Genomic DNA, 23,335 nt, shown 5'->3' with positions numbered 1-23,335 from the left:
TATTTACACATTTCTAAGGGTCCCGTTGTGCAGCCACATGTCCCCGTGTAACAAGGGGCTGCTAAAATCAGATCCTGCTTCGCACAAAGGAAACAGTGCACCCGAGAGCTTAACGTTGTGTTGCGTTATTTCCAAATGTAAATGGAATTGTCATGTAAGATTTAAAAAAAAAGAGTTCAGTCGATTTGGGTCCCCCCCCCCCAACATTTATCAAGCATCTTGTGCTAGGCCTGGGGATTACAGAGATAAACAGATCATAGTCTCTGACATCAATCGGGGGTTCTCATTCCAGGGAGGGAAGAGGAACCAAAACCAGTAGTTTTGGCAAATGCTGGAATTGTGAAGGTTCAGGACTATGAGAGCACAGAGGAAGGAGAATATCATTTTAATTACCTTAATGATGGGGAGTGAGTGTGAGAAAGTCAGGAATTTCAAAGGGTAGTAAATGCCACCTTAACTGTTTAAAAAGATTTTCACGGGGCGCCTGGGTGGCTCAGTGGGTTAAGCCGCTGCCTTCGGCTCAGGACCCTGAGATCCTGGGATCGAGTCCCGCATCGGGCTCTATGCTCAGCAGGGAGCCTGCTTCCTCCTCTCTCTCTCTGCCTCTCTGCCTACTTGTGATCTCTCTCTGTCAAATAAATAAAATAAAATCTTTAAAAAAAATAAATAAATAAAAAGATTTTCACACCTGGGGTGCCTGGGTGGCTCTGTATGTTGGATGTCCGACTCCTGATCTCAGCTCAGGTCTTGATCTCAGGGTGGTGGGTTCGGACCCTGTGTTGGATGTGGAGCCTACCTTAAAAAGAAAAAAAAAAAAAAAAGATTTTCACAGCTTTCCTCTTCAGCTTGATGCTATGGACTGTATGGTACATCATTCCAGAACTGCAGTACGCTGTAGACAGGCTCACGGAGGAGAACTTGTCCTCGAACCCAGCCTGGGAACACAGCGGGGAGGTGTCTGTGCTCCACACACATCACCTCCGCCAGCGGCGAACAGTTTCCCAACCCTTGGCATTCACTGCGCATTGTGCTAGGTGCTTACATGTACCCAAGACGTGTCCGGCAACGTTCCTGTGTGTTGCAAGCTCAGAATGCAGATGGGGAGATAAGACCGTTTACACTTAATGATATTTTAATACCAGCTCATGAGAAGAACTAAACAGAATTTAAACAACTCCTCTGTGGCCCCCTGATGATGGAAAGGAAACTTGAATGCCTAGGGAAGTGTCTAAGAGGGAGAGGATGGGTGGAATCGTGACCTGATCCGGGAACTGAACTCTGAACACGTAGCCCTACACATAGTAGGCACGCAGTACACTTCTAACATCTTTGGATTGAAAGAATATCGTTACTAACTGGGGCTCAGTTATTAATCCAAGTATGTCGAGAAAAACCTTTTCTTTGGTAGTTCTTTATTTTTTGTTTGGTTTTTAGGTCAAGAAGTGGTTTTTAAGTGCCTTGGGGAAGGAATTCTGGAAAAAGCCTTTCAGGGCTATAATGCTTGTATTTTTGCATATGGACAGACAGGTAAGTGGCTGCTTTTGTTTACAGTCAATGACATTAAGTGTGCATTTCTTCAAGTCGAGAAATAAAAAACACTGGGAAGTGACAGAAACATGCTTCTGACCTTGTGGGTTTCACTGAATTAGATGATCAAAAGTAACCCTCTTTTTGAAGGTTCAACGATTTTGATAATTGAGTAATTGAGCAAAGCTAGTTTCAGACTATTAAGTGTCATTTTCCTAAATTATAGTTTTAACCTGTATTTGAACTAGAAAAATAATTACCGGTTTCCCAGTATTAAAGGTTATAGTAAAAAGCCATAGAACAGCTCTTGGTATCGTCCTGTGCAGCGGACCAACCCTGGACACAGGCATGCCTGCGTTATCAAAACGGGGCTGTGGGGCACGTGCTGGGAACGAGCAGAGCAGAAGCTCACTGGGGGCTCAGCTCTTAACCACAGCTTCAGCGAGAAAGTTAGAATAAGTCCCACCAGTACTGCCTGTTGTCCCATCACAGGACAGCTACGAGACTCAGACAATAGAATGCGTATCAAAGCATTTCCACAAACATTAAATATTTGGGGGGTTAAGTACTGTCCATGTTCCTCGACAATGTATAGTTAGCATTCACACGAGTCTGTGTTCACAGTGGTTCTATTAGTAGGCATCCCTCCATCAAGCTGGAGGCCATGAACGTCACAGAAAGAATGGCCAGCAGGGCTGCCCGGGGGCATGGGCTTGAGGGCTGAGTCAGCCGCTTCTGCTCTGTGACCCTGGCGGATAAGTGTAGAGACCACGTCATGTGGAAGCCTTACGTTTCACTCGCTCTGTTGTCCTCCTTTCTTTCTGCTTGGCCTTTGCAGGTTCGGGAAAATCCTTCTCCATGATGGGCAGTGCTGAGCAGCTGGGCCTCATTCCAAGGCTCTGCTGTGCTTTATTTAAAAGGATCTCTCTAGAGCAAAATGAGTCACAGACCTTTAAAGTCGAAGTGTCCTATATGGAAATTTATAATGAGAAAGTTCGGGATCTTTTAGACCCCAAAGGGTAAGTTAGTGGTTGAAATTAAGCTTGTCATGGGAGTAATAATTGTAAATAATCCTTACATGAAAACTGCAAGTGAATATATTTATTCAGTTACTGCCGTGGTTTCAGTTCATTCACTGAGAAGTCCTCTGCTTCTCAGAGCCTGCTGGTATACCCAAGACATGTAGTTTATCCTATATTCATGAATAAAGTTGCCTAGATATGCCATTTAAAAAGATGTTTTTACTGTCGGTGTTATTTTTGGTACCATGGCTTGTTCATAAAAATCGAGTTAAGAAGGACACAGTCGTCCTCCGATTCATATTGGAAGGCAGCAGCTGTAAATCAGAGGTGAGTACTAGAAGGGTTGAAACAATCAAGCCTGGAAAAGCATCCTCTTCCTGGGCTGTGCACTTGAATCACGTTGGGGACTTTTGAGGGATACGCTGGCCTGAGCCCCACCCGTAGAAATCATGATTCAGTGGACCCAAGGGGAATCCCAGGCATGGGTGTATTTTAAAAACTAGGTGATAAAAACCAGATGAGTTTGATTCATAGAAGGAGAAGGCCATTTACTTATTTTTTAATTGAAAAATCTTTTTGCTGATTTCCAAATAATAAATACAGAGAATTTACAGGATAGGCGTCGTGTAAGAAGAAATAAAAATGGTTACTCAGAAGTAACCATTGTTAGTACTTTGGTGCACTGTGATCCTGTGTTTCAAGTCTGTGGAGGGATGTGTGTGTTGAGGTCGTTCTCAAAATACAGTTCAGCATCCTGAATTATTTTTAAACACCTTTAGCACCTGTATAAGTCAAGGGTATCATCATAAGATCAGAATTGTCAGAGACAAGGAAATGAACCAATTGGGGGCAAATGCTTACATTGACTTTAAAGTTATTAACTATTTGGGGACGCCTGGGTGGCTCAGTGGGTTAAAGCCTCTGCTTTCGGCTCAGGTCATGATCCCAGGGTCCTGGGATCGGGTCCCGCATTGGGCTCTCTGCTTCGGCGGGAAGCCTGCTTCCTCCTCTCTCTCTCTGCCTGCATCTCTCCTACTTGTGATCTCTGTCTGTGAAATAAATAAAATTAATTAAAAAAATAAAAAAGAAACCATAAAAAAAAAAGTTATTAACTATTTGCCTATGAAAGAATATTTATAATACATGTAAGATACAAAGAATAATAAAATGGTCCTACTTACCATTTGGCTTAATAAATGGAACATGTCCAATATTTTTGAAACCCTGTCTGATTCTCTTGGATTCCATTCCATTCCCTACCCCTCCCCAAGGTAATCACAATGATGACTTTTATGTTTCTCATTATCTTCATCCTCCTTAGAGCTTACGCAGAATTTTGCACAGTTCTAAGTTTTGTGTAAGGGACATCATAGTATATAAGTCCTTTGTGGACTTGCTGTTTTCCTCTTGATGATTCATTCATCCTGATGTATGAAGTAACAATGCATTCATTTTTACTGGTGTTTGGTGCTTTGTTGTATGATTTTACCCTCATCTATCTCGCCTTCTGTCACTTGCGCGGTTTCCGCTTTCTACGGCTACAGTGCTGCCCTCAGCATTCTTGCACAGTTCTCTGCATGTGCAAAAGTAGGAGTTCCTAGGGAGTACATCTGGGGTGGATCTGTGGGCAACAAGGTACTGAGTCTTTGGCTTTAGGAGGTCCTGCCAAACTGTCTTCCAAAGGACTCGTACCAGTTCACGGCGCCCCCCCCCCACCCCCCACAGCGTACAGGAATGCTCTGTGTTAGATAGCATCACAAGCACCTGACACTGTGCTGGGTTCACTTTCTCTGGCTCCAGAATAGCATGCAGGAGTCTCTGGTCGTGCCTGCCGAATGAGTAGAGTCTCAGACCCGGGTGCACCCCACTCGCTCTCTTGAAGACGGGCACTTGATCTGGCCCCGTTTAGAGTCCACGAATTGCTCAGTGTCATATTGAATTCTTCATCCATAAAGGCAGGAAAACCTCCTTTGTAGGTTTCTATGAGATTTAAGTGGGATAACTGAAAAGTTCTTAGGAGCAGTGCCACAACTTTGGAAAGAGCTCGGTGATTCCGAGTTCCCTTTGTCCACCCTCGAGTGATGCCAGACATTGCTACTTGATTTGAAAGGCATTAACAGGGGTGCCTGGGTGGTTCAGTGGTTTAAGCCTCTGCCTTCAGCTCAGGTCATGATCTCAGGGTCCTGGGATCGAGCCCCACATCGGGCTCTCTGCTCGGCAGAGCCTGCTTCCCCCTCTCTCTGCCTGCCTCTCTGCCTACTTGTGATCTCTGTCTATCAAATAAATAAATAAAAATCTTAAAAAAAAAAAAAGAAAGGCATTAACAGCCGATGCAGTGGAAAAGGTGACACATGTAATATGCTCATAATAGATATAGATTTGCTTTTAGTCTCAGTTATCTATTGATAAGCTTTAAACCAGGTCTGTCATTCAGAAATTCAAAAAAGTCTTAAAGTCTTCATTCGCAGAGCCAAAATAGCAGTAACTGCAGACAACTGTTCTGCTCACTTTCTGTATGAAATTGTCAGCATAGAAGCAGCATAAATCATTTCAGCCTTAAAAAAGCAAGTTAAAACACTTTAATATTGTCCACTGCTTGATCAAAACTTTAAGACATGATTTGCTGAAACTGGGAGTGTGCTTATATATGAAATCGTCTTAAGGTTAAATTCAATTCTGCATGTTCTTTCTTTCTTTCTTTCTTTCTTTTTTTCCTCCAATGTAAAAACTGAAGTTCTTCAACTAAAGCAAGCCTAGTGAGCCTACACGCGAATTCTGTGTGCTGGCTGTTTAGTTTGGGAGTAGAGAGAGAATTTTTTAAATAGTAAGTTACTTTAAATAGAAATCAGAGTATAAAAGACATTCCTCATAAGGAATGCTGTTCTCCTAATCCAAATAAAGTAGCTTTTAGAATACTTTTTGATCATTAAAAAAAATTGCAACCCTACTTTCTGAGTAACTAAAAAGAAAGAAAAGCTTTTCAGTTTGGTCTGATTCATTCATTCCTTTTTCCTTCCTCCCAAAGGAATAGACAGTCTCTTAAAGTTCGAGAGCATAAAGTTTTGGGACCATACGTAGATGGTTTATCCCAGCTGGCTGTCACTAGTTTTGAGGTAAGTGTCAATTAAAAACTGGCAATAAATCGAAACATGTAGGTAATGTTGAGCGTATTTTCATGCGAGTGCTTTCTAGCATATTGGTACCATGCACGGTCTCAGAAACCCAGTAGCAGCATACCCCACACAGAAAGAAAGGGCTTCGACCTGCTTTGTTGTGAAGGCACGACAGTGTGGCCGAGAGGCTCGGCAGTGTGAATTGCGAATATTTTCTTTCATGCCACCTTGTTGAAACTCTGCTCCCCAAGGTTGTCAGTGGTGTCCTTCTGGAGCAACCTGGACACACACAAGCAGTGCTGCGCAATTCATTCATTCCCTTTCCGCTGACAGGGTCTCCTGTGCTCATTTCCATCACCCTTCAGTCTTCTGAATCGCACCCCTCCCCACTGACTGACCCGTCTCCTTCTCCAGCTCCTTGATTTGTACACCCTCTTACATCCCGACGTGATGTTTTAGCCTGCCTTCTGCCATCACTGCTTCGGAAACCCCTAAAACAGCCCGGTCTCTGTTGCTGGAGAATCCCCACCCAAGAGTGTGCCAAGGCATCCTCTACCCGGTCGTGCTGTCCCTGGCTTGTGGCCGTCCCACCATCCCCTCAGACTGATGAAAGTTAATCTGTGAGCTAACTCTCCCCAGCCATGTAGATGAAGACGTTTTTAGTGTCGCTCAGATGAGAAACAGAGTGCAGCCATCACTGGAAAAGCACCCAGATTCTGAAATGAAGGGAAACTTCTCGGGGTCAAGGTGCTGAATCGGGGGTGTGGTTCACAGCTCAGTGCGGTCAGCTCCCTGCTCTCTCACCCTGTCACTTACTAGTAAGAGCCACCCCTGCCCTGTATCTCAGCTAGATGTGGGTAAAGTTACTTGAGCTCCGTGAACGTCCATGTTCTGTGGCTAACATTAGGGGAATATTTGTTTTACAAAGTTCACACGTCTAACATTGTGTAAGAGCCCGTGGGTTCCAGGCGCTCGAAGATGAATAAGCCTTCCCTGTCGCTGGAGGGTCACGATGTCGGCGTCGGCCGAGGGGGCACGTCAACAAGCCGTCTGTGGCTCTGCAGAGTCATTAAGCACAGGAGAGTTAGTCACATAAAGTCACCAGTGTGACTGAGTGTCTGGAGTGCTCCATGAACATTAGCTCTTTCCCCCCCTAGGAAGTTGCAAAGGGTAAAAAGAGGTGCTAAACAGAGAAAGGGGACAATTGCGGGGTGGCCAGAATTGGGGGAACATTTCCTATTCTAGAAGGTGGTGAGAGGTGGAGGCTCAGCCCTTGCCCTGGGGAAGACAGTCGGGGAGGCGGAACTTATGGAAGGGCAGTGCCGGGCGCACGCTGGGAGGTCATTGCTCCGCGTACTGGTGGGCAGGACTGTGTTCCTGTGTTTGCGCTTCTAATGGGTTCCTTCTCCTCGCCTCTAGGATATTGAGTCATTGATGTCTGAGGGAAATAAGTCTCGGACGGTCGCTGCGACCAACATGAATGAGGAAAGCAGCCGCTCCCATGCTGTGTTCAACATCATAATCACACAGACACTTTATGACCTGCAGTCTGGGGTAAGAGCCGGGGGACAGCCTCCAGGGGCAGGAAAGGAACGCACACGTCCCGCAGGGCTGGAGGGCTTCGTGGCTGGATTCGGTGGCTGGGAATTTCATGCTGGCTTTGCTGCTTACTACATAAGCTACTTAAATTGTTCCACTTATGAGGTCTTCCTTTATATATAACTTAAAAAAAAAAAATTGCATTTCTTGTGTAAACTCCGTGAACAGCAGTGATGTCACCATACAGCTTTTAATATGTAGCCTTTCATCCTGAAATTCCCCTAAAAACGACTGAGTCTACCTCATCGCCGTTAAGGGCTATTAGAGAGGAAACCACAACACTTTTTCAAAATAAGAGGATTTTGACCTAAATATGCAGGAATCCTCATGTGCTTCCTCAAAGGCACAGAAAATCTCTGGCTTCCTGACCAGATCCCGGAAAGCTGAGGACACATGCTCCCCAGCGACATGCAAACACTGTATTCCCGCAGCAGTTCAAAACTGGCTGTGACGGGCGCTTGGCCGCCTCAGGTGCAGACAAGCATGTGACTCTTAATCCCAGGGGTTGTGAGTTCGAGCCCTACATTGGGTGCAGAGATGACTTGAACGAATAAAAGTAAAAACTTAAATAAAAAGTAAACACTAATAAAGTAAAAACTTAAAAAAAAAATAAAATTGACCGTGACATTGCAAGTCCCCACGGCTCCACCCCTGCCCTGTTGTGGGGGCAGGGCTACTCGGCTGCCCTCAGTTACGGAGCAGACGTCCGCGTAGATGTGTGCATTTGCCCTCACGTGTGCTGTTTCTCTCTTGTTCCCTGCAACCAGAACTCGGGAGAGAAGGTCAGTAAAGTCAGCCTGGTGGACTTGGCAGGTAGCGAGAGAGTGTCCAAAACAGGAGCCGCAGGAGAGCGACTCAAAGAAGGCAGCAACATTAACAAGTAAGGTGGCCGGTGGGACTTGGGGTCTCCCAGCAGCCTCACACCCAGCTTCCCAGGTGTCCGGCTGTGTCCGGGGTCGGGGGTGGGGCTTGGGGTGCCGGAAGGGAATGGGTGGTTCTGGTGGCAGGTGCGTCTGAGTCTGTGTAGCTTTAGTAAACAGAGTTGAAGAAAACCAACAGCCCTGTCTCTCCTGAAATGCATGAGGTTTGTGTGAAGCTACACGTTGCACCGCTGTGCGTGTCATCATCGTGTCTAGTGTGGTCTTAGGTAAAGGCCATTCACAGCCTTGTCAATCGAATCGTATCTTAGATGAACCCGAGGAGCTGCCTCTGAAAAGAAAACCTGCTTTGAATCCCTTTGTACAGCTGATACCACTTCAACGTCAGCGCCTGACAAAACTTAACAGTCGTCCCATAGCTGCCACGCTGAAATCTCAGGGTTTGCCTTGGGAGCCTGCGGTGTGCCCTGTGCTGTCCTAGGGGCTGGAAGAGATCAGGGTGGTGCGGGGTGTGTAGGAGTTCGCCAGGCAGACAAAGGAGATGCAGGTATTCAGCACAGACAAGTGGAGGGCTTGTTCTTTTCCATAATGTGGTACCCCAGGATGGTTCCTGCCGGGCAAGAGGGGTGTTGCTTTCCCACTCAAGAAGGAGCGGAGTTTGCATTTAAGAGTGTGCACTCCAGTCAGACTGCCAGAGTTTCATCCTTCCCTTCGTCTCTCTGTGCGTGCTTCTTCTCATCTGTAAATGGGGATCCTAGCAGTCCCTACTTTGTAGACTTGCTAGAGTCTTGCTGGGCATGTATACCCAGGATGCACTTCGAGCAGTGCCTGGCCCGTCTTGTGTGCACTGAATCAATACTATTTGCTGTAGTTAATATTTTTATAATCTGTACAAATAGCGTAATCATCATCATTATTCCAAGTTCAGCAGAAAGTAGTTGAGTTCGTATTTGTAACATCTCTCTCTCTCTCGAGACATAATAACTTGGGTTTCATTTAGGATAGAAGGTGACAAGAAGCAGTCTATGCAGGAACCCGTTTGTGCGGCTTGCCCTTTAAAATGACGCGAGCACGTTATAATTTTAGTGTGCTGAAGTTTAAAATTAGGCAAATATCACCCCCTCTATCAGCTGGACAGAGCGGTACTCAGTGAAGAGACTGCTGCTTTACGGGGTTAATCTTGCGGTCATCCTGTCTCCTGCTCTCATAACAAAGGGTTTGGCTGTATTTCATGACCAAGCACTGTAGGAGCCCAGGCTGGCACCGCAGCTCAGCGTTCCACAGTGGGCTCGAGGGCAGGGATGGGAAAGCAGAAGTGGGGTATGAGGGAGCAGGTATCAACGGACAGATTGTCACCCTGTCCGGGAGATTTGTTTACTGGTGCTCAGCCACACTAGCCCTTTGCCTTCAGGCCGGACTTGTGGGAAAACAGTAGAAGTTCTGTGCCGAGAATCTGTGAGAATGTCGGGCATGGCTGGCTGTGATGTGAAATGCTCCCTAACTTCTGCTGACCCTTAGTGTGATCCCGCGAGGTTCTGAATGGTGCATATGTAATCACTCATCTGATCCACCCACCAGCCTTGGTGGGGGCAGGGGGGAGTCTGTTATCCCTGTTACAGAAGAGGAGACCAGGACAGAGAGGGATTAAATAATGTGCCCCAAGTGTCAGACTCTAAGTGTGGGTCTGGATTTGGCTGTGGGCATTCTGGCTTCAGAGCCCCATGGAGTAGCAGCGGTGACCATGTGTTCTGATTGCCTGCAAGAGTTCTACCTCATGCTTGGTCCTGGAGTCACGTTAGTAGCACCCTCTTCAGTTTGGCCACTGAATTACATATGGTCCCAAAGGGGAGTGCCTCCAGACCCCGTAATAACGTGATTTACATCCCCTGCAACACTCTCTCTTCCATAATGCCCTACTGAATTGAGTGGAATGCTCTTAGCATCCTGCTGTCTTTCCTTATTTATACACTGGGTTTTTCACAAATGGATCTGGATTTCCTGCTGCTAGTCAGTGAGAGCTGATCCTCATTGTGGGGGTTCTTTATAGTTATCCGAGCGCTTTCATATGCTCTGTTTCATGTAAGGCTCCTAGTAGGTATTTTTATCTCTGTTTATAGATGAGGCAACTAATGCTTGAAGACATTCAAGTAATATGAATAAAGGCTGAGCTGACATTTATTATGTGCTGTGTGTTTGGCACTGCAGTCAATGCTAGGGATGCAAGAGAAATTCAGATATTCTTGTAGACACTATTGCCTCCCCACCGCCCCCCCATATGCCCCATCCTAATTCCCAAAACTTGTGCATCTGTGACCGCGCAACACAGAGAACTTGGCAGGTGTGATGAATTAAGGTTCTGAGAAGAGGCGATGATCCGGGTGAGCCTGCTGTAAGAACAAACCTCCTGTGAGGTGAAGAAGGGAGGCAGGGGGGCCAGCGCCGGTCAGAGTGATGGGGGGTGAAGAAGCCTTCCCCTTCCGTCCCGTGTTTGACAGTGAAGGAAGGGACCACGAGCCAAGGAACACAGGCAGCTTGTAGGAGCTGGAGCAGGCGAGGCAACAGTCCCATCTCCTCTGGCTTCTAAAAGGAGCGCTGCCCTGCGGACACCCTCGTGGCCCACTGAGACACGTACTGGACTCCCGGCCATCCAGAGCTCTGATAGCTGTGAGAGCTTTGTGTTAGGATTACTTGTCACAGCCTGAATCCTGCCCTTGAGGAGCACATAGTTTAGGACAACAGGAGGTCACTTCACTTGAAAAAATGAAAGGAAGGAGGATTTTTTTTCTTTGACGAGACAACACTGAGAGATCCTATATCAGCCAACGCTGAAGCATGGAACTGTTGTTTGTGTGACACCGTTACCCGCCTTTGGATGTCTGCTGAGTTGGCCTTGTGCTTTTCCCAAAAACAAACAAACAAACTGGCTCCAAGGGAACAGAGATGCCCCGGGTCCTTTTCCACTATGCCTTAGTCCAGGGCTGTCTTCTTCACCCCACACACCTCTCTGGTCTCCCTCGGCAGGTGCCTGTGCCCCAGGAGCCCACTCTGGACCCAGGTCTCCAGCCTGTCCTCCAGCTTTTCTCTGTGGTCGTGGGGATGTAGCAACTGCATGAACAGGACATCTCGCCGTTAAGTGGTTCCCTGACATCTGCAGAGCTGTCTGGGAGACCTTCGTGGAAATTGGCCCTCTGTTCCTTACCAGCCATTCCAAAATCCAGAATGCTCTGAAAACCAAGCGCTTTTCTTTTTTTCTTCACAGCTTACATGTTGGTAGAGCCTCCCCTGAACTCTTGTGAGGCTGTCTCTATTCTTTGTCTGTGTTTATAGTTTCTGTTTACTCGAGTAGCATGGCCATTTGTAAGTTTAGCTGTAGAAATGCAAATGGATGTTACTACAGGCTGCTGTCCCAGATCTGCCCGTGGTCATGTATAATGCATGCACTGCACTTCCTGAAATTCAAAATATTCTGCATTTCCACACCCAGGTGGCCCCAAGGATTTCAGGCGAGAGGCGCGCACCTGCCCATCTTTGACCCGTGTAGCCGATGTGTGTTGAGGACTAGATGCGCATAAGAGCAAGGGGAGGGGTAGATGGGACTCTGGCCTTGGGAAGGTCCAGATCCAGTGGGGAAGGACTGAGGGGAGTCTGGCTACATTAAGCGCCATGGAAGCTTGCCCAGAGAGGGGCAGTGGGAACACGGGGACAGTGCAGCTGGAAGGCTCAGAGAGGGCTTCCCAGAGGAGACACTGGAATTTCTTCGTTACAGAAACTAGCTGCGTGACCTCTGGGTGCCTCTGTTTTGTCAGCTGTAAAACATGGCTGAGGAAACAGCCCTGTGACCAAGGCGACGATGGGCATTAAATTAGTTACTATTAGTAAGTGCGCATCATGTAGTGAGCTCTGTGTCAGTGTGTACTAACCAAATAAAATAAATAGTAAATTGAAAGGGGCTGCCTGATGGCACCACAAATGGCTTTTTAAGCCATAAATTAATGCCCCGTTGAGTGCTAAATTTAAAGAAATCTCTGACATGTGTCCTACGCTTTCTGTCGGCCCATTTGGGCTTCTCTTGATGGAACATAGTAATCCTCTTACGCAGACCGGTCAGGGACTTCACGCAGACATTAGTGTCTGCTTAATGGGCTCCGAACTGAGGAGCTTCGTCTCTCCTTAAGCTCTTAAGAGCGTTAAAGCACACATTATTCCTTTATTTGGAGAGCTAAGGTGCTGCGTGGCTGCACCGCCACGGCCTGTTCTGGGAGCGGGAGGAGTAGGTCTGTAGACCATCCTCGCAGGGGAAAATAGCCGAAAACTCCGTCTGTCGCTCTGCCTGTCTGCTGAGGATGGAGTGAGGAAGTCTGTCCCCGAGGCTGGAGGCCAGCGGGCTCGCTTCTCGGGGCGCTCATTCACATCATGGGATGCTCGCTGAAACCCCTGGGAATGTCACTGAGAAAGGTTCTGTCCTTCTCAGTAATGGCCAGTTATCAAGTGCAAACAGTGCTCCTCTAATGAGTGTCATTCCTGGTCTCAGTTCCACTTCAGTCACTGTGGCTGATTATAAAATGTATATTAAACATTTCCCCAAAGGGGTTCTACTCCACATTTGTTCTACAGATGCAGATATATGTTCTTTTAGGATTCTGTCCAATAACTTATGTGACAATGCAGTAAAGTATAAGCATAGTATCTCTAATGGGTCGTGTGTCTCATTCCTCCTTTTTCTCTTCTTAAGTACTTCCCAGGACTCTTAATCATGTTTTCTCAGAAATCTCACTTAAATGGATATTGCCTGCATAACCAAACATGAACTTGTACCTGGGGAGAGTAAAAATGGCCCAATTCTGTCCATTACTCAAGGGCTGGTAGGGGTCCTTATCAATGTACCACTTACCCATCGCAGGGTCCACATATGTGGGGAAAAATTCTGAATAAACATCTTTGCATTTAACGTGAGAGACACACAAAGGACAGAGCAAAAATCTCCTTGGGAGGCAGTGGTCACATGTTTTGGGGCACGTGGCATTGTGACTTCATGGTTTCTCAAAGCATTTTTGGGAAATCCTAGTTCCTCAAGTGGCTCTGGGCAGAAAAAGACCCTTGGACAAATAATTTTGAGCAAAGCTGCTTACAAAAGCCTCCCTTCGGAGACTCATGAATCCCATGTAACTTGAACTTACTCCCTGAACTTACTTGATGACAGAACTCTAGGTATTACATCTACTAAAATCTGCAGAAATAATATTCAAGAGAACTCATTTTTTGAAATGTTTGTGTATACTTGATTTCACCATGGCACTTGAAACGGAAATGAGACTGGGAATGGTACTTGTTACACTTTGCGCTTTATTGGACTTGATTGACTCGCATCGGCCACCAGAAATAGTAGGGAGTGGGACGAGGCCTGTTTTGCAAGGTCACAGCTTGCTTTCCTCTCCTGCCACAGGATGGGATTGTCCTTGCCCCCGGTTTGCCACACATATTCTTTGCATTTTCCCTTTACTGTTAAGAGTGGAGACTTACCGGGGAAAAGTACTAACTCAAGTCCACTAACCTCAACATCTTTCAACTTTCTTTAAAAGCAAAGGATTGCATTTTTCTGTAAGCAACAGCTGTAGCGACGACCAAAATGCTGGATTTCTTTTCCTCATTTAACAAGAAGCCCAAGGGCTGGTACAGCACCTCAAAAATGTCGTCAACGAACCTTAGTGTGTGTTCACGTCGTCCTCATGACCTCAAGATGACTCTATCATTCCAGGCATTGTAGTCTTATCTGTGTTCCACACTACAGAGGGAAAGGAAGGGCAAAGGACCACTGGCTTCTGGCTTATGTCTACGGAATATGTACCTTTTCTACCAGAACAATAGCTTTCTTGGAAGCCCCACCCGGTAATGTCACCCTGCATCTCATTGGCCAGAGAGCTGTGTTTCATGGCTTCGCAAAGCTGCAGAGGACTCTGCAAAGTGGAGTTTTTAGCCCAGCATAAGCCTCCCAGCAAAATCAGAATTTTGTTAGCAAGTAAAAAAGGCAGAGGGGATACCATTTCCCTTTTTCTCTCAAACATCCATAGAGAGTACCAAAGCCAGCATTGCATCAGTCCTTTTTAATATTTTATTTTATTTATTTGACAGAGAGATCACAAATAGGCAGAGAGGCAGGCAGAGAGAGAGGAAGAGAAGCAGGCCCCCCGCAGAGCAGAGAGCCCAACGTGGGGCTTGATCCCAGGACCCTGGGATCATGACCCGAGCTGAAGGCAGAGGTTTTAACACACTGAGCCACCCAGGTGCCCCGAATCAGTCCTTTTTAGGAAGAGACCCATGTTCTGTTCTTCAGTGTCCTTTAGACTCAGTTTTACTCAGCAGATACTGACTGACTGATTTCTGTAAGCCAGGCACAGTAATAATGGTATGATCTAGAATGGTCTCCGCTCTCAAAGCAATCAAAACCTTAAGTAGAAAGAGAGAAATACACATTTAGGTAACTCTAGCAAAGTTTAATAACTATTGCACTTAGGACCTTAGACAAAGATCACTAGAAGATAGGTAAAATCATATATTTGAAAGCCATCCCGGAGAGTGTAGATAACTGACATCACATCATAGCTACTCCTGAGGGAAGGAATCTGGTGGTTAGGGTTTCAAGGGAAACTATGGAGGTTGGAGGAAGGTGTAGAAAAGGGGTGGAAACAGTTATGACAATATTTTTCTCACTGATTGTACTTATTAGAGCTGCTTCTATTTTATTTTTGATCCTCCTAGTTTTCTTAACTTTCTTAATGTCAAATTCTCTGTTGTTATAGTAGATAGGTAGATTTTAAAAATGTCAGTGTTAAAACATGGCTCTCTGGTCATAAACGCTATCCCCTAGTCTAATCCTTCTGTCCTCCCCACTTACTCCGTGCCCACCGCCCCAGCCCAGGAGCTTGCCCAAAGGTTAGCAACTGCTTTACTATCTCCACCTCCCTGAGGTTCCGGGAAGGAGCTCTACTTTGGTAGAAGAGAAAGGTTCCTGGCACAATTTTTTTCAGCCCCTCAGATGGGCAGACGGCTCCACCCTGTCCTGGAAACCTGGGAGCTGCCCATGTGCCTCCAGCACGAGAAGACAGCAGTATAGCAGGATCCATAATTTGTGATTTCGTTATATTCTTAAGCTCCCTAGGAATGAAGTTATGTTAAAATTCGCAAACCCACTGTTCAGTTTTCACACGCGGTTTTTGAGATCCTGCAAGCGCCTGCATCACTGCTCCCGGGTGGAAGGTCGCAGGGAGGGGTGGCATCATGGCTCCCGGGTCACCGGGTGACCTGGTTACCTCCCACCCACCGTGGAAGTTTCCTCACCCTGCAGGTTTATTCTCTTTGTTCCAAGGAGGCAGCAAGTTGAGACAGAGGCCTTGTTTTGAACGTGTGCACGCGATCAGGGAAAAGGCTTCCACTAGTGATAAGCTTCCCTCAATGGTGCAGTTACAGGACACAGCACGCAGGAAACAGAGTCACGTGACCGTGCCTGGCCAGCCCCAGAGTCACGTGATCGATCCCGTCTGCCCTGCCCCGCCCCTCCCCTGTGGCTTACGTGCTGGACGTGCTTACGTACTGGACGTGCTGACGTGCTAGACGTGCTGAGGGGATGTCCTGACGCAGCGTGCACGTGGTGTCGTGGGCAGTGATGAAGCTGTGCTGCCCTTTTATCTTTTTCTCTCAAATCCCTCATGTTAATTTTTTTGTGTCTTGCTTAGGAGTGTCAGGAACTCTCCCTTTTTACTTCTCACACTTTAGATTAGAAAATCGGAGCGGTTGCCACCAAAGTCGGATCTTGTCTCCTCTGTGATGAAAAGTACATGACCAGCCCAGGAAGGGTTTGCACATAAAGGGCGCTGTTGACTCGAGAATCGCGGGTTACTGACCTTGGAGTCGTGGAGCTTTTTCTAGTCTGTATCAACTAAATTGATTTCTGCTGTTTTTAAGTACTAAAAATGGATATAGTTTGAAGGATTGTTTTCAACTGAAAATTTTATTTCAGTAGTTGCAAAATGTGAACAATGCCCTATATTCTATAATCAGAAATGTCATTTTGCCTTAATGTTGAATTCCTATTTTCTTTTATTTCATATATATATGCCATTTTCTTTTTAAATATAATTTTATTTCATCATAAGTGTACTCTTCAGTTCCCATGCCACCAACCCCTTCCCACCTAGTGACCATCAATTTGTTCTCTAGAGTTAAGAGTTTGCTTATTGGTTTGTCTGTCTCTCTTTCTTTTTTTCCTGTGGGCGTCTTGTTTCCTGAATTCCACATATGAGTGAAATCATATGGTAATCAAATCATTTCTTTGAGTTATTTTGCTTCACATTATACTCTCTAGTTCTATCCATGATGTTGGAAAGGGCATGATTTCATTCTTTTTTATGGCCGAGTAATATTCCATTGTGTATATATTCTTTGTATCCATTTATCTGGATAAATGGGCTGGATAAATTGGGCTACTTCCATAATTTGGCTATTATAAATAATACTGTGATAAACATGGGGGTGCATGTGGATTTGGGGGATAAATATCCATTAGGGTAATTACTGGGCAGTAGGACAGTTCTATTTTTCGTTTTTTGAGGAACCTCCCTTCTGTTTTCCGTAGTGGTTGCACCAGCTTGCATTCCCACCAACTCTGTGAGAGGCTCCCTTTTTCTCCACATCCACACCAATGCTTGTTTCTTGACTTTTAGCCATTCTGACAGGTGTGAGGTGATACCTCATTGTAGTGTTGATTTGCATTTCCTTGAAGATGCCTGATGTTGAGCATCTTTTCATGTGTCTGTTGGTCGTCTGTGTGTCTTCAGAGAAATGTCTTTTCATGTCTTCTGCCCATTTTTAATTGGATTATTTGTCTTTGGGTGTTGTTTTGGCTCCTTATTGGATATGTCATTTGCGACTATCTTCTTATATTCAGTAGGTTGCCTTTTAGTTTGGTTGACTGTTTCCTTCTTCGTGCAGAAACTTTTCATTTTGATGTAGTCTGAATAATTTATTTTTGCCATTTTCTTTCTTAAGTTTGTTACCTTCAGGAGGACTGATAGAATGATTGAACTTGAATATTTTTAAACAACTATATCGAGAAATAGTTCACATACACATCCTTTACCACTTTAAAATGTACAGTTTAGCAGCTTTATTATGTTCAGAGTGTATAACCATTGCCACAGTCTAATTTGAAAACATTTTCCTCATCCCCAAAGTAAGCTTGTGTCCATGTCATTCCCCAGTCATACCACCACAACCGCTACCTTCATCTCCACAGATTTCAGCTCTTCTGGGTGTTTTGCATAAATGGCATCAATAGGTGGCTGTATTAGTTTCCTAGTGTGGTAACAGATTACAAACTGGGTGGCTGATAACAATAGAAAGTTCTGGAAGCCACAAGTCCAAAATCAAGGGATTGGCCAGGTTTGTTCCTTCTTGTGGCTCAGAGGGAAAATCCGTTTCATGCCTCTCTCCTACCTTCTAGTGGTTGCTAAAGCTCCTTGACCTTCCTTGTTTTGTAGATGCATTGCTCCCATCTCTGCCTCTCTCTTCACATGGCCTCCCCCCTGTTGCCTGGATGTCTTCTTCACGTGGCCTTCTTACAAGGCACCAGTCGGTAGATTACAGCCCTCCTTCAGCCACTATGATCTCATCTTAACTAATTACATCTGCAGGGACCCTCTTTTCAAATAAGAGTACATCTGAGGTTCTGGTGGACATGAATTTTGGGTAGACACTCTGCAACCCAGGACCTTGGCCTTTGGTGTTTGGCTTCTTTCACTTACCAGAATTTTTCCGGGTTTATTCATGCTGTAGGTTATATCAGAATCCTCTCTTGTGGCTGAATAATATTCCATTGTGAGGACATACCACATTTTATTCATCCCTTTATCATTTGACGGACAGACACTTGGGTGGTTTCTACATTCTGGCTGTTGTGACTAACACTGCTATGAAAATTCATGTACACGGTTTTGTGTGGGCAAATGTTTTCATTTCCTTTGGGGGTGGATTTAACTTTGAATCTGTCAGTTGTATTGTACATATTTATGTCACTGCAGGAATGGCTGTCATTTAAAATTCTGGCTCGTTTTCTACCCCTTGATTTTTGCCTTTGTATTTCAGTGATTTTTCAAATGACTCACCTTTAAGATTATGTTTTGTGAGAAACATGCTTTCTTTCAACTCGTTTCATGGAAGTCTATTGTTAACATTAAAAAGAAAACTAGTCTTTCATGCTAAACTCTGGTTTCTATTGAAAGAGCACTTGGCACTCAGCCGGGACACAGAAGGGTGTCCTTCATCCCTCAGTTTAACAGATCCGTTGTTTCTATGGTGCTCTTTTCTGTGGTGCAGAAAACATTTATTAAGTACCAGGGAACACTCATGAGCTTCAACCAGTGGTTCTCAGGCTCTCAGAATTACCTGGAGGGCTGGTGAAAGCACTAAGTGGTGGGTCCCACTACAAGTGTCTGAGTCGGTAGGTCTGGAGTGTGGTGGGGTCTGAGAATGTGCATTTGTAACAAGGTCCCAAGTCTTGCTGGTGCTGCTGGTCCCAGCACCACGTTTTGAGAATCATGGGCCTAGGCAGCTAAATCCTTGTGTCACTTTGGGCATTGTTCAACCAGGGCTTCTTAAAATTTAATGTGCCTGTGAATCACCTGGAAATATCCTTAACTGGTTCTGACTCTGTAGGCGTGGGGAGGCTTCCAAGAGTCTGTGTTTCTAAGCAGCTCTCAGGGGATCTCAGTGCTGCTTTGTGCAGCAGGTGTTGAAAGAGTAGCCATATGCTGTCCTCTGCTTGGGTGCGTCTTTGTTCTGTGCAATTGTAGAAACTCCACACTGAGTTGTGAAATAAGCTTGCCAGCTTTAACAGACGAGCAGAATATACCTTGTAACTTGCAGAGAAAAGTTCTCTTCAAATTACGTGGTTACAGTGGACCACAAAATGAGAGGCCCAAATGGTCCAGATTAGCCCCAAAGAATAAATGGTTCAGACTCCCAGCGTAATATTTGGAGTCCATTAGAAGTCTCTGGAGTGATTATTAAACGTGTGTTTCCAGGTACTGAAATGTCTGTGTCATAGGTCTTGTGTACAGGGATTTTAAATTCATTCTTTTAGATGAATGGAGTTACTTTTTTGTTTCTCTCTATCTCAGCTTCTTGACAAATTAACATACACTTGATTGTATCAACTTGAGGCCCTGTTCTGCATATTTTATACTTATTCCCTGAAATGATTATTATTTTATGGAAACAATGTGAATATTCTATAAAGCTAATTAAATTTTTTTTTCTTTCGGCAGATCCCTTACAACCTTGGGGTTGGTTATATCATCGCTGGCTGACCAGGCAGCTGGCAAGGGTAAAAACAAATTTGTGCCTTATCGAGATTCAGTCCTCACTTGGCTTCTTAAGGTAATTCATTGTTCCAGCGTTCCTTTCCAACGAAAACTTGCCAGTTTCAGAGCTGGCAGCAGAAAGGTGTGTGCAGAGCTAGCCAAATACGCAGCCGCCCCCGACAACGCTTGCTCCTCATTCCTGGGAATGCAGAGTGAAAATGTGCCTCTCTTGCCCTTTTTACCCCAGTATAGTGCTGCTGCTTGACAGGCACTGTTGTTGTGACTATAGAGAAACCACACCTTCGCATAAAATTATCTGTGAAATACAAACCCATTTCCACAACACATCTCTTTGCTCACAGAGAATCACTCATGCGTGTTTTCAGCTTTCATCTTGCGTGTTGTGCACAGAATGGGGCTCACTTCCTAAGATGCTACTGGAAATATTTTGCAGGACAATTTGGGAGGCAACAGCCAGACCTCTATGATAGCCACCATCAGCCCGGCAGCAGACAACTACGAAGAGACCCTCTCCACCTTACGATACGCAGATCGAGCCAAAAGGATCGTTAACCATGCCGTCGTGAACGAGGACCCCAACGCCAAGGTCATCCGGGAGCTGCGCGAGGAAGTAGAGAAGCTGAAGGAGCAGCTCTCGCAGGCCGAGGTAAGACCAGCCCAGGGCTCCCCGTCTCCGCGCGTCCCTGGCTGGTGGTTCTGGAGCAGGGAAGGGTGTCCTTGGCCTGTGGGTTTGGGTCATCTCCATGCCATTCAGCATCTCTGTGTTGATTGGCTGCTTCTGCATGCTAAGCGCGGTGCAGACCGTGTGAGTCATACCAGGCTTCTGTCCCAGTAGCTCAGCCAGCCGCTGAGGCAGCGGACGAGTAAGAGTCGGGGCTGCTGCTGGCTTGCTGTTGCCTCAGTCGACCAGTCGGCCCTCGGCTGCAGCTCTCACCCAGCGTGAAACCGGAGGGACCAACTATGTCGTTTTTATTTTATTTTATTTTATTTTATAAAGATTTGCTTATTCATTTTAGAGAGAGTGAGAGTAGGGGGAGGGGCCGAGGCAGAGGGGGAGAGAGAATCTCAAGGAGACTCCCTGCTGAGCGTGGAGGCTGACACAGTGCTCCGTCCCAGGACCCTGAGATCATGACCCGAGCCGAAATCAAGAGTCAGATGCTTAACTGACTGAGCCACCCAGGCACCCCCGATGTGTTGTTTTTATTATTTTTATTTTTATTTTTTTAAGATTTTATTTATTTATTTGAGAGAGAGAGAGAGAAAGCATGAGAAGGGAGAAGGTCAGAGGGAGAAGCTGACTCCCCGAGGAGTTGGGAGCCCGATGTGGGACTTGATCCCAGAACTCCAGGATCAATGCCTGAGCCAAAGGCAGTGGCTTAACTAACTGAGCCACCCAGGTGTCCCTGTTTTTATTAACAGTGTAAATTATGCACCCATAGGCCTTACAATTTTCAGATTAGTTGATTATATATTATCTCTTCCTCAAGTCAGGGAAGACAGATAAATGTTAGGAACAATTCAGAAATCTCCTTTTTTTTTTTTTTTTTTTAAATGTGTATCAGCTCCTGGCAGGAAACAAAATAGGTCATTTCTCATGGTTACTGTGTTTCCTTGGCTTTACCCAGCTTGAATAAACACACACTCTTCTAAGTCACTTGCTTGTAGCAAGCTGCTGGCTGAGGCGCTCTCTTGTTTGAAATAGGTAATAGGACTGAAACGAAGGCCAGGTGCCTGGGCTTACGTTGCGTGCTGGCCCATGCCTCATTTGGGTGCGTACCTAGGGCTGCGGAGGTCACATTCCTTCATACCACCTGCCTAAAATCCTCTTTGTCAGGACAGTATTCAGGACAGTATTAATCTGTGGGGGGGAAAGGGTGATAGATACTATTTTTTTTTAAGATTTTTTTTATTTATTTGACAGACAGAAATCATAAGTAGACGGAGAGGCAGGCAGAGAGAGAGAGGGAAGCAGACTCCCCGCTGAGCAGAGAGCCCGATGCGGGACTCGATCCCAGGACCCTGGGATCATGACCTGAGCCGAAGGCAGCGGCTTAACCCACTGAGCCACCCAGGCGCCCCAACAGATAACTATTTTTTGAGCACTTTGTACCAGACTCTCTATCTGTCTATCACTGTATCTAGTCAAGAAAATAGTAAGAGATTGAGGTAAACGGGCAGAAAGGAGTCAGAGCCAGGGATCTGACTGGTCTGTTCGTGGGTGATGGTGGAGTTGCACTGTAGCCGTTCTAGCTGTCGGCTTCTGAAGTGTCGGAAGCCTTACTGTATTGATCGTGTTCATCCCTAGGGCAGCACTGATACTGGAGGGCATTTAGCAGCTTTGTGAGTGCTCAGCAAATGTTGCTCGTTTCCGTTACTGTCGTGATTACAATCACTCAGTGCATCGAGCGCCATCTTTTAGGGATGCCAAGAACAGTGGCGAAACACCTGAGAAATCCGAACACGGATAAACTTTGAAGAGAGTCATGATCCTGGGAGGCAGGTGTGGCGGTTCTTGAAATTCGTGTAGAGGTGAATGAGCTACTTCTTTCCTCTTGTCTTTGGAACTGCTTTTCCACCGTGACCAGTAATCTAGGCGAGACGGCTAGAACCATGCTCCAGAAGAGGGGCCGCAGAAGGTTCACCGAGATAGAGTTTTTCCTGGGTGTCTCCATGACCCCAGCACTGTAAATGTCACTCTCAGCCACAGTTAGCTCTGTGAGACTCTGAAACAGCAGGGACCGTATACGTCCTCGCCACTTGGATTTGTTGTCCGAGTCTCCCATCTTTTCTGTTCGTGGGCTTATGCTTTGCAGAGGCTCCTCTTGCTGTAGGGTGTGGAAGCGTGTTGTTGGCAAGTACAGGCCCCAGAGTGTTTGAGCGGCACATACATACCTGTACCTGGACCCTTAGTTATTCTCACTGAGCTCACTCAGAGGGAGATTGCTGCCCTTTTGCCCAGAGGTCCTGTTTTCAAGGGAGTGATGACTACGCAAAGTTTATTACCACCAATAAGAGGAATAGTTTTAAAAGATTCAGAGGCAAATTTTAAAATGAATGAGAAGAATTCTTCTTCACTTTTCCTGGTAGGTTCTCTCTGGGATGTGTTGATCGGTGGTGTGTGTCGATCTCTGTCTCGCAGTTCCTCTTCCCTATGTTTCTATTTTGACGACGAACATTAGCGTCTTTTAGGTCTTCAGATATGAAGGGCACCTGGCTGGCTCCGTTGGTAGATCAGGCGATTCTTAATCCCAGGGTTGTAAGTTCAAGCCCCATGTTGGGCATGGAGCCTACTTTAAGGGGGGAAAAAAAAGATCTTTAAATGTGAAATTTAAGTATGATGGATAAAATTACTCTGTAGTGATTTGTATCAGTTTAATTCAGGGCGCGGGTTTCATTTTCTCCTTTAAAGAGTAGCAGTCCTTTATTCCTACACTTCTTTTAATTAATAAAGATCTAAAGCCCGCCCTGATGTCGTATGACTTAGTTGCTTCCAGTGGATAGCCACTGTGGATAGCCACTTACGAAGGACAGTAAGGAATTGTTTTGTAAATAATGGTGGGAAAAATTAGAAAATCAGCTGTCTCTGGTTTCCTTCCCAAGGCTATGAAGGCCCCTGAACTGAAAGAGAAGCTCGAGGAGTCTGAAAAGCTGATCAAAGAGCTCACAGTGACTTGGGAAGAGAAGCTGAGGAAAACAGAAGAAATTGCACAGGTAGCTCGATAATTCTGGCCTAAAACCTTGTGACTTTTTTTTTTTTCATTTGCCGTCTTTGCTGTGTAGCCACTCATCATCCTCAAAAAGTCACCTAAGGACCTCTTTCT

At 45.7% G+C, this 23,335-nt stretch overlaps 1 protein-coding gene across 4 annotated transcripts in view; it reads left to right on the top strand.

Annotated features, from left to right (window-relative positions):
- Positions 1–23,335, top strand: part of KIF13A (kinesin family member 13A) — a 204,354-nt gene that overhangs the window by 120,641 nt on the left and 60,378 nt on the right. For all 4 annotated transcript variants that reach the window (XM_082731796.1, XM_082731795.1, XM_082731798.1 and 1 more), the window contains exons 5-12: positions 1,435–1,527; positions 2,366–2,546; positions 5,575–5,662; positions 7,082–7,216; positions 8,029–8,141; positions 19,458–19,569; positions 19,948–20,160; positions 23,115–23,225. In XM_082731796.1, coding sequence (XP_082587922.1) covers positions 1,435–1,527; positions 2,366–2,546; positions 5,575–5,662; positions 7,082–7,216; positions 8,029–8,141; positions 19,458–19,569; positions 19,948–20,160; positions 23,115–23,225 — 1,046 coding nt within the window. The remainder of the gene's footprint in view (positions 1–1,434; positions 1,528–2,365; positions 2,547–5,574; positions 5,663–7,081; positions 7,217–8,028; positions 8,142–19,457; positions 19,570–19,947; positions 20,161–23,114; positions 23,226–23,335) is intronic.

Source organism: Mustela nivalis (assembly GCF_964662115.1).
Source record: "Mustela nivalis genome assembly, chromosome: 5".
In the NCBI taxonomy this organism is placed as follows: Eukaryota; Metazoa; Chordata; class Mammalia; order Carnivora; family Mustelidae; genus Mustela; species Mustela nivalis.
This window is presented reverse-complemented; position numbering and strand designations above follow the sequence as displayed.